Source organism: Erithacus rubecula, assembly GCF_903797595.1.
Source record: "Erithacus rubecula genome assembly, chromosome: 2".
In the NCBI taxonomy this organism is placed as follows: domain Eukaryota; kingdom Metazoa; phylum Chordata; class Aves; order Passeriformes; family Muscicapidae; genus Erithacus; species Erithacus rubecula.
In genome coordinates, this window is record NC_136685.1 from 88,201,561 (window position 1) to 88,211,636 (window position 10,076).

General features: G+C 44.7%; 1 protein-coding gene across 3 annotated transcripts in view; it reads right to left on the minus strand.

Annotated features, from left to right (window-relative positions):
- The window catches only part of LPGAT1 (lysophosphatidylglycerol acyltransferase 1), a 58,080-nt gene extending 48,058 nt beyond the window's left edge, over positions 1 to 10,022 (minus strand). Inside the window, exons 1-3 of one of the 3 annotated variants that reach the window (XM_079332755.1) lie at positions 9,872 to 10,022; positions 9,413 to 9,566; positions 8,620 to 8,887 (exon numbers count right to left, since the gene is read on the minus strand). In XM_079332755.1, coding sequence (XP_079188881.1) covers positions 8,620 to 8,857 — 238 coding nt within the window. In that variant the 5' untranslated portion in view covers positions 8,858 to 8,887; positions 9,413 to 9,566; positions 9,872 to 10,022. Of the gene's footprint in view, positions 1 to 8,619; positions 8,888 to 9,412; positions 9,567 to 9,675; positions 9,699 to 9,747 lie in introns of those variants that run through there. The other 2 variants (XM_079332756.1, XM_079332757.1) reach the window with 2 other exon arrangements.
- Between the last annotated feature and the right edge of the window lie 54 nt (positions 10,023 to 10,076).

The window sequence follows — 10,076 nt, forward strand, 5'->3', positions numbered from 1 at the left end:
TACTGATGGGGTTTTCTCTCCCCCATATTCTGGCAAGCAAACACAGACACTATGGACTTTCACAGAAACTCCACATGCTTGTAACTACAGGATGCTAGAAAACTAACTAACCAAAATTTTAAGAGAAGTCAGGCAAAGTCATCCCTTTTGCCACCAAAAAACCCCCAGATCCACAAGCACTCATGTCCCTGCCCTAAAGAGTCAACTTTCCTGAACCCATGTCCTCCCAAACAGCAGCAGCTCTGTCCCTTGCTCTTAGGACACCATTTCTATTTTTAGTTCCATAAAAGTGAGAAGCAGTAATAAAGCTATTAATCTTTCCTCTTCTACTTAAATTACAAAACTGAGGTGAGTCTCTAAGCTATGAGCAATTAAACTCCTTCAAAAGGGATAATTCCTTCCCTTTAGAATGGTAACATCTAAACAAGAAGTTTTATGGTTATGTTGTATGAATCAAAGGGAGTAACACCATTGGTGTTATCTGGTAAAGCATTTGTGAAAAGGAATAATTGGAAGTATTTAAGAAAAAAACTAAACATAACCTCCAGGTACTGCTGTCTTATTAAATCTCATAGATTTGCAATGTTCTACCTTTTAATGGAGACACTAAAATTCCCTTCTCCTTTACACAGAGTCAAGGAGATTGAATCTTTTCTATTCTGCCCAGGAAACAGAGTCACTGAGTTGTCCAGTTTGGTTCTACTTTGAGTTCAGCTGGGAGTGAAATGGTTCTGGTTTGATTTCAGCCTGGACTAATGAGGCTGATGACCCTCTTAGAGAGAGGTCTTAATTCTTCAATAGCTTTAGAACAACTGTGACAAAACTACTGAACTGTGAAGGTGAACCACTGATATTTTTTTTAGTATTATTCTCCATTCTGTTCTTTATATATTTTATAACAGAAGGTATAGTTGCTCACTGGGAGGAAACTTTCCCTAAGCTCTCCACCACAATACTCATCTATTTCCTAAACTGCTACTTTACTTTAATGGTTACTACTTTATATTGTTCAACACCAAACAACTTCTGCATTGTGTTGGCTATTCATGCAGCTTAAGTATTTTTGAAGTTTTCTACAATTGTCTCTGTAGCTGACAAATTGAAATATTACATAGTACCTACAAAACTCTTGAGAATCCCCATTGCTGAGATTGCAATAGAACCACTGGTCTCCTTATTTCTTTATTAACTGGTTTTCAGTTTATCTTAGCTTTCTTCTCACCCTAAGCTTAGTTTTCTTCTCTAAAAGAATTTGGCAGAAGACACTTTTCCAGTCTAAATGATATCAACCAGTTAAGAAAATGGTAAGAAAAGATGAAGAGGTCTACTCAGTAACATTCACATAATAAACCCTATCCTGCATAGGTCTGCTTTTTTGAACTGAAGCCATAAGCAGTAGTTACAAAATACACCAAAGGTGGTGCTGCCACCAAAAGATGAATTTCCTTCCTCTTTGTCTTTGCTGTTTGTACTTACCTTCTCTCACCACACCCACAAATGGAACTGGGTTAGGGACTTCTACATCACCCAGCCAAAAAAAGGGTGGATGGGTAGTTTCAGCATGGGCCAGGGCTGGCTGTGATCCAGACCCCCACATAAATATCTGGCCCATAAAACTGAAGCAGTGGTAGGATGAGTCTGAAAGGCTGGGACTGGCTCTCTTCTGTGGCACTCCCTGCTCAAAATGCTTGTGGGGGGAAAGAACAGCCTCATACACCCTCACTGGTGTCATGGAACATTTTTGGGAATGCAAACATATTAACCTTATTTATTTCAGTGAGTGCACACACAAGTGGCTGGAGCATTATCTGAGCTGTGCTGGCTGCAAGAGCAGTGCAATTCCATGCCTGTGCAATCATGCATTTGACATGCCATCCCCAGCATCAGACTTTACATCCCACTCCAACAAACATGAGCAGATTACATATCTTGGAGCTGTACTTTGGCTCAGTTCACACTGGAGAGTTACACCACTAAGATTATATTCCATAAAGGATTTACTAAATACCCTATCTAATTAAGGTTGCACAACTCTTCCATTTTTCAGCACCTTAAAACCTTGCCAAACTAACCTTTGGCAAGACTTTTCTGTCCCTCTCACACACATGACAGAAAAAGGGAAAGTGATATATTCTGTTAATCTGTTTGAGTCCCATTCTAAAAAAAAGTAATTTTCCCAGAACAAAACTTCAGAGAAAATAAATTTTCTTCTCCACATGAAACATTCATTTTTTTTCTCCAGCTTTCTTGTAAAGTTTTTTCATGTAAAACTTCCATGCTTTAGAACAGTTACATTAAATGAGATTTAGAAATTGCATCTTTGACAAAAAGGCATAATCTCTGACACACTCCAATACACATGATGACACTCAAGTGCAAAAAAAAATTCGCCACAAAGAATCTGTGGACAAAGTATTTAACTCTCTGAGATTTTGCTTGTCTAAATCAGTGTTGGACAAAAGCTTTCCTGTAATTATTTCATAAGGTTCCTAAAAGTCTACCATCAAAGAAAAGAACAGAAAAAGGTAAAGAGAACAGAGACACATCTCTCAGGTATTCTTAGCTTTCAGTGATAAAGAGAGAAGTAAGAAGACTAATATGAACAGATATGCTAAAAACAAAGGTCCAGATGAACTAAGGAGGGGGGGATAAAAACACATGCTAAAAATAGCAAACTCAGCCATAAGGAGGAATGGGACCCAGAATTCCTAAAGCTTCATTTTCCTTTGACTCCGAGCATACAAACTAATTTAGAAGCATTCCACAGCCATTGCTGGACTTAAAATTATAGAATTACACCCTTCTGTATATGCATTCATCAATAATTTCACCTTTACTATGCTTTGGTAGGCTTGCAAGAGTTCTTGTATTATCCAGACCAGGTGAAACAGGAACAGAGACTAACCTGCTCTAAAAAAGGAAAAAAGAAAAAAAACCTCAAAAAAACAAAAATTTAAAAGGCCTTAAATAGCAACAAACAACAAAAACAATAGTGTATGCTTTTACTCTAAGCTTTGTGACAGGAGGCAGCAGCATTCTGAAAAAAAAGCAACTCAGAGAATATTTCATTATCTAATCTTTTGGAATGACCCTTTACAGTGAAATGATACAATAAAAAATGAATTATAAGCTTTACTGCTTTTGACACATTAGATTACATTTGCTGGCATTAGATGAACTACAAAGAAGTATGGTAATTGTAACCCATGCCCCCAGAAGGAGATATGGGGATTTCCTGATGTGATTTCTCATGTCATTAGAAAAGGACAAGGGTCTTTGGACAGCACTCTTTACAGACACATCACATGTACACTGAAGCTGACACCAAGTTCACTGCACACCTTCCCTCTCTTATGCAAAGCTGCACTGGCCCTTTGCTCTGAGGCCATGGTGGAAACAGCTCCAGTGTCCCCAGCTCACTCAACTCTCTGACCTTTTCTTATCAAGGCAGCTCAAAAGGTAAACATAAACTTCCTCTTACAAGCAGCAAAACGACTGCAAAGAGTCCTGCTTGATCTCAGCATAACCTACACATCAGGCAAAGCTTCACTCAAGTCAGAGATTGCCTGGAAACTCAAAGCACATCCACAGCATAAACCAGAAGCTTATCTTCAGTACCCAAATCCACTGGGTCACATCAGGTATTTTTTTGCACATTCTAAGAAAACGTTAACAAGAATAATTTTCCTTCCCCATTTTCATACACTGCCTGACTTCAAAAACAGAAGTTGCTTCCCCATGCCTCTCCCTGCCCAGTCCTTAAGAGTAGTGACCAGACCCAAAAGCAAAATACTGCCAGTGAAAAACCATGCTGTAGGAACTAAGGAGAGTAGAACCAATGGCAGGGTTAGAGGCACAGATAGGTCTCCTGAAATAACACTGTCTGCCTTATATGGGACAAAGAATTTACTTTATCTCATCTGCTGTCCCTCAGCTTCTGCTGCACTTCCTGCCCGAGGAGAGGGGCCAACCTGTCACCAGAAGCAGCACAGACAGCAAATGTTGTCTGCACCAAGGAAGTGTTGTCACAGCAACTCCACCTGTATCTTTTACAGCTCTGGAAGACAAAAATATTTGCATTCTTAGAAGATTAGAGGAATTAAGGCTGTTGACTGATAAAACAGAAAAAGGATTTTCCATTAGAAGGGAAAAAAAAGGTATGACTGCTGAAAAAGTTATAGAGCAGTCATATCCTAATCACATGTATAAATCAGCCAATAAAAGCTAAATCACTTGGGAGGAGATGATAAGGGGACAATTAAAAATCAAAACCTCAATGTCAGCTTTTCTTTCCTTGGCTGAACAGAGGAGGCAAAAGAAATTCTCCTCACTTGACAAAACCTGACAATTCTTACAGACACTCTTTAAAATTAGTCACCATCCTGGCTGACACAGAACGGTAACACCATAGGACTGGTTCACTTTTAATTAAGCACTGCATCATTATACCAGCAAGCATAGTCACAGCACTAAGAGTTTTTAGTGTATGGTAACAAGTTCATTACTCCCTTCCACCTGCCCACAGCTCACTGACCTACCCAACATTACTGCAAGATTCTATGTGTGTCACTGAGAGGCTGAAACACAAGGTTTTGTCAAGGTGTCCTCCTTGCTGCTGTAGTATGAAACACTTCAGGCAGGATCCTGCAGAAACCCCCTCCCCAGGTGCACAGGAGCCTGCAGAGCCCAGGGCCTCTCTGCCCTGGTGCTGAGAGCAGAGCTGATGATTGCTGAAGCCAGAGGACACTCACCCTCTGCAGCCAGAGGCACGGGCTGGGCACAAGCACGGCATCCTACAGTGGGACAGAGCTGCCTGGAGCACAGCACCAGCACCCTGAGTGCCAGCACTGCACTGCCAGCTGATTGCTCTGCTGGCCTAGAGACTCCTGACTGCAATACTGCAACAGCCCCATCACAGGCTCCCACCGACTCCTGCATCCAGACAGCAGGAGAGACAACAAAACAGTTTGTTAATGGGCAATCAACTGATCAAGCTTCTCTCTAGCAGTCCTATTTTTGGTGATTTGATTAGGTACATGGATCTCACACTTAGTCTGCAATACTTGACTAAAGAAGATGCAGTCTGTAAAGTGATTGCTTTAAAACCAGTTTTGTAGGTGAGCAAAAGGTCATCAGAAATTCACCACCACAGACACGCTCCATCTCCCTCCCATCTACTGCACTCTTTAGTGCTGTCTGGTGTGCTCATATGTTAAATGACAAATTATAGCACAGGGGGAAAAGGTACTTGCCAACAAAGGATCAAGCACTCGAGTTTGCTTTTTTTAGAATGCATCTTCCAACAAATGCAGGAAAATATTTAGAAGTATTATTCAAAGGTGCCTTTCAAATTACATTAATACTCAGATTGCAAGTGCCTTGGCTGAACAGCTCCTACAAGAGCAATGCATTTATTAAAAAAAGTCCTTACAAAAAGAAAATTTAGAAGAGTTATAAGAAAGCCTTTCTAAAATCATGTAAAAATAAAATAACATTACTAGACTGTCTGTACGCTCTTCATAAAAAGATACTCAGTTTTCATTTTTGTAAGAAACCCTGTGGAGCTCAAGGGAACAACAGAGATATTTATCATACTCTGCCCTTTAAAAATCAAAGTAGACCAATTATGCACAAGTCCTCTCTCATACTTGCACTTAAGAAGAAAAAGATTAGGGAGAGGAGAATGACCTTTACAATTTCTCTTCCCAGTCCTTTATTTCACTTGTCCAGTCATATGCTATCTCTTTACATAATATCAAGTGCATCTGCAAACAGAAACACCTACATTTATCAAAAAGCACAGATTAGACACAGATCAGGTAATTTCTGCAGAAAATCCTCTATGATCCTAACAAAAACCCCCCAGCTTTAGACAGAAGAGAGGGAGAGAAGGGCAGACATAGGTGAGGAGCGCTTCCAGGTATATAAAAAAAAAAATATACCAACAATTATGCAACAGCAGCAAAGCCCAGAAGGATAAGCTAGCACTCACCATATTCTCTTCACTTGGTGTCGAGCTTTCTCCTACACATTACACACAAATGACGGGAGAAAAAAAAAAAAATCCGCCCTGAATCTATCCTGCAGGCTGAGTTTAAGTTGCTAATTACAAATGATTTATGTCACTTCTTACCCAAGAAATGACCCAAGCTTGGAAAGGGAAAAAATAAACTAAAGAACTAAAATGTACTTGCAACACAACTGAAGGAGACCACTCCCTCCAATTAAAAGGCAAGTAAACTTTATTATCTGGTTACCCTCTTAGAGACAAAGAAACCAACAAGAAAGCTCTTCACCAGCTACTCTGCTACTCAAAAGAAAACACTTTAATCTTTTTAATGAACCCATGCATACCTACTATCTTGTATTTACTTTTGCAACAATAGAACATACTGAAGCCTACCTCTGACTTAGTTTTTTGGAATTTAGAACAGAAGAATTCCGGAGCAATGTCTCTTTCAGACGCACCACTGAAAGTCTTGGACACCAACTCTATTAAAACAGTATTTCAGCTCTGAGTTAGTTATGTCATACTGTATAAAAAACAGGGGACCTAGTGGCAGCTTTTTTATGGATCATTAATATGAAAAAAGACACACAGATTACCCTGTCTGCTTATGTTGAAGCCAGATGGAGACACTTCCCAGGTTTGTTCTGCAAGTGGTAGTGAGCAGTGACGAGGTTAAAGAAAGGACAGAGAAATAATGTTCTTGCTAATTCATATAATTTCAGTATAATATACTTTAACACCTTCATGTCAAATAAAATACATTTAAACTAAACTTTCATACAGCCATTTGCTCAAAATCCTTCCCAAAAGCCATGCTTCATAGGGAAAAGCAAAAAGAAGGGCCTCCTTACCCATACATCATCCCATAAAACACTTCAGAATAGCAGTTTGTAAATACTTCAAACAAATACACTAAGAAATTTCAAGACTGTGAAAGAAACTGTTTCAATTTGTCAAAATACATTAGCAACACCAACAAAGAGATGCTTCGGGAAGACTCTAGGATATGCAGATCATGCTAAGACCACCTTCCAAGCAATAGGCAAAAGAAACCACACAGTTCTGCAGTCAGCAGTAAAACTACCCTGAGGAAATAGCTTTCAAAAATTGTCATGGGACAATGAATTTTAACCAGCACATTCAGTACACACAGTGAATCCTCGGGGTCATGAGCTGTATGACTTTAACGTCACCATTATGTCCATAAACTTGCCCATTTCCAATTAATAATACACAAGACACCTTGAAAGTCAATCCTTCTTTCTGGAAGGCCTTTGTACTTTACGACATAGAGCAGACTTTTACAAGTGTACCTGCCACTGCAAACACTATGTGGACTTCTTTTAATGAGCAAACATATAAAAAGGTTTTTAAACAGCATATCTGGAGAAGCTTGAGCTGCACCAGGCAAGGCAGTTTTGAAGCAGTGCAATGTTGCAAGTTCTAGCCCGACAGATCAGAGTCTAGCTTGCTGCTGCTGCTGCCACCATCTCCTTAAGAAGGACGGGAAGCTCACCTAGAGTATCCACAGAAACTTTGTGCATCTTGGAAAGGCACACGACAGGGTACCAAAAGCCACACTGGCACAGAGGCGTCAGCTCTCGTTGCCTAACAAGACTCCGTCTGGGTCAACACTGACTTTCTGACTAATCAGGAGTCTGACCAGACTCCAGAGCTGTGTGCTGCCATTCCTTGTTTTTCTTGTTTACACAAGACCTGCAGATGCAGCCTGGGCAGAAGAGAAGGAAAGAATTTTAGGAGGGCAGCTCATAGTTTGCACTCAGTAGATTCATTTCTTCCCTTTCCAAAGCACGTACAAAGAACTGATGGCTGCTTTTTTGCACAAAGTGCAGTAGCCAGGATGAAAGTCAGTGCATTCGAGGACAAGACCAGAGCCATCCTCAATATTTCAGTTCAGTCCATCACCTTGATGAGCCTATGAATACTAAACGAGCAAAAACAAGTTCAGTAATAACCACAAAGCAAAGCATGCAGAGGGAAAAACCCTACAGATACTGTAATTAGCTCTGCTAACAGTAAATGAAGAGTCATACGGTTGAGAAATATTCTGTATCACTACTTGAATGAAAGAGGTTCCCTCTGTTTTCCTCCATTCTGAGACGGCAGAAAAGACAGTTGCTGTTGCAAGGAATAGAAGACCTACTCTTCTGACAAGAGCTTTGTGTCAAGCCTCTTTGCCCTGTCTCCTGATATTTCTAAGGGAATATGATTTAAAGATGCACATGCTTAATACAAGAAAAGTTTAGCTCCACCAGCTACACGCACAGTACAAATCAGATCTCTCTAGAAGAAATGTATCTTTTTCATGAAACACTATAATAGCATGATCAAGATACTAAGGAGAAGTATTATTTCCTATTTTACTAGGACAAAATACTGATTGCAAAACAGTTAAAACATGTAAAGTTTCTAGGTATGATTTAAAAAATGTTTCAGTACATAGCATCTCAACCCAAAAACACATCTGTGTAAGACACCTGAAAGAACATCCTGCATATTTACTACGTTCAAGTATTCCCCTATACATCCCCTTATGAAAACAGTTTTTTAACATATTAGTATGTTTTAAATTAATAAGACTTTCTTACCTGTGTATCCTGCCCACCAGCCCCAGGAAGCCACCATAGCTAAAAGCCATTTAAACAACACTCCTTCGATATACCAGAAGCTTTTACTGTCCAATATTCGGAGAGGCTGCAGCACAATTAAATACAAGACGTAGGACGGAATAGCAACCAGGTTATTGGCGACCATAAAAGCGAACCTGAGGAGTGCTTTCAGGCAGGTATAGCCCACCCTGCGGGCCCGCTCTAGAGTCACGGCCATGCTCTTCGCAGCGGAGGGCTCGGCACCGTCCTGCGGGCAGAGGAGAACAAGGTGGCACAGGGGACAGCTGAAACAAGGTGGCACAGGTAGCGATCCCCGAGAGGGGACAGCCAAACAGGGTGGCACAGGTAGCGCTGCCCGAGGGGGCGAGGCGCCGGCACAGTCCCAGTCCCAGCCCCGGTCCCGGTCCCGGTCCCAGCCCCGGTCCCAGTCCCGGTCCCGGTCCCAGCCCCGGTCCCAGTCCCAGTCCCAGCCCCGGTCCCGGTCCCAGCCCCGGTCCCAGCCGCTCCGCCTCGGCCGTGAGTCACCGGGCAGGCAGCGACCCCCTCTCCGGCCGGCGCCGCTCCGTGCCCGGGCTCCGGGGCCGCCAGCCCGCACTCCCGGCGGGGCACACACGCGTGCTCCCGGCCGCTCTCCATCTCCCCCTCCCCGGAAAGGCGGCGGGCGCTCCGGCGGCTGCCGGCGGCCTCTCCCCCGCCCCGGCGCGGCTGACAGGAGCCCGGGCCCGCGGGGCGGGCAGGCAGCGGGCGGCGGCGGCCCGGCCGCGGGACTCACCTCCGGCGGGGCGGCGGAGCGGCGGCGGAAGCGGCGGGGCTGGGGGAGCTGGGCCCGGCGGCGGCGGTCTCGGCTGGCGGCGGCGGCTGGCGGCGGCTCATGGACCCGGAGGTGGCTGGCCCGGCCGCGGCAGCGCTGCTCGCCCTGCGGCTCCCTGCGGAGGGAGAGAGAGGGGGAGAGAGAGAGAGAGGGGGGCGGGCGGCGTGAGCGCGGGGGAGGCGGGAGCGGCGGGCCGGGCGGGCAGGCGCAGACCGCGGGTTCACCTCGGTTCTCCCGCGCCCGCGGCCGGGCCTGGCACGCTTCGCTTTCCCTTCCCCTCCCCTCCCCTCTCTTACCCTTCCCCACCCTGCCGGCTCGGCGCTCCGCGGGCGGGACCGCGCCGAGCCCCGGCCCCGCGAGGGCAGGCGCTGCCGCGGGCGGGGGGAGGACCCTGCACCTGCCGGGGGCGGGGGTTCGTACCTCGGCACCGCCGCCGCCTCCGAGCCCCCGACGCGGGTTCATGCCGGGCGCCGGGGCCGCGCTCCCCGCCCCCGCCGCGTCCGCCGTGACCGCCCGGCAGCGGGGCTGGCGCTGCAGCGAGCGCCGCCCCCCCGGGCAGCGCGCAGCTCCCGCACCTCCCGCTCTCTCACACACACACACACACACAGACACACACAGACAGACA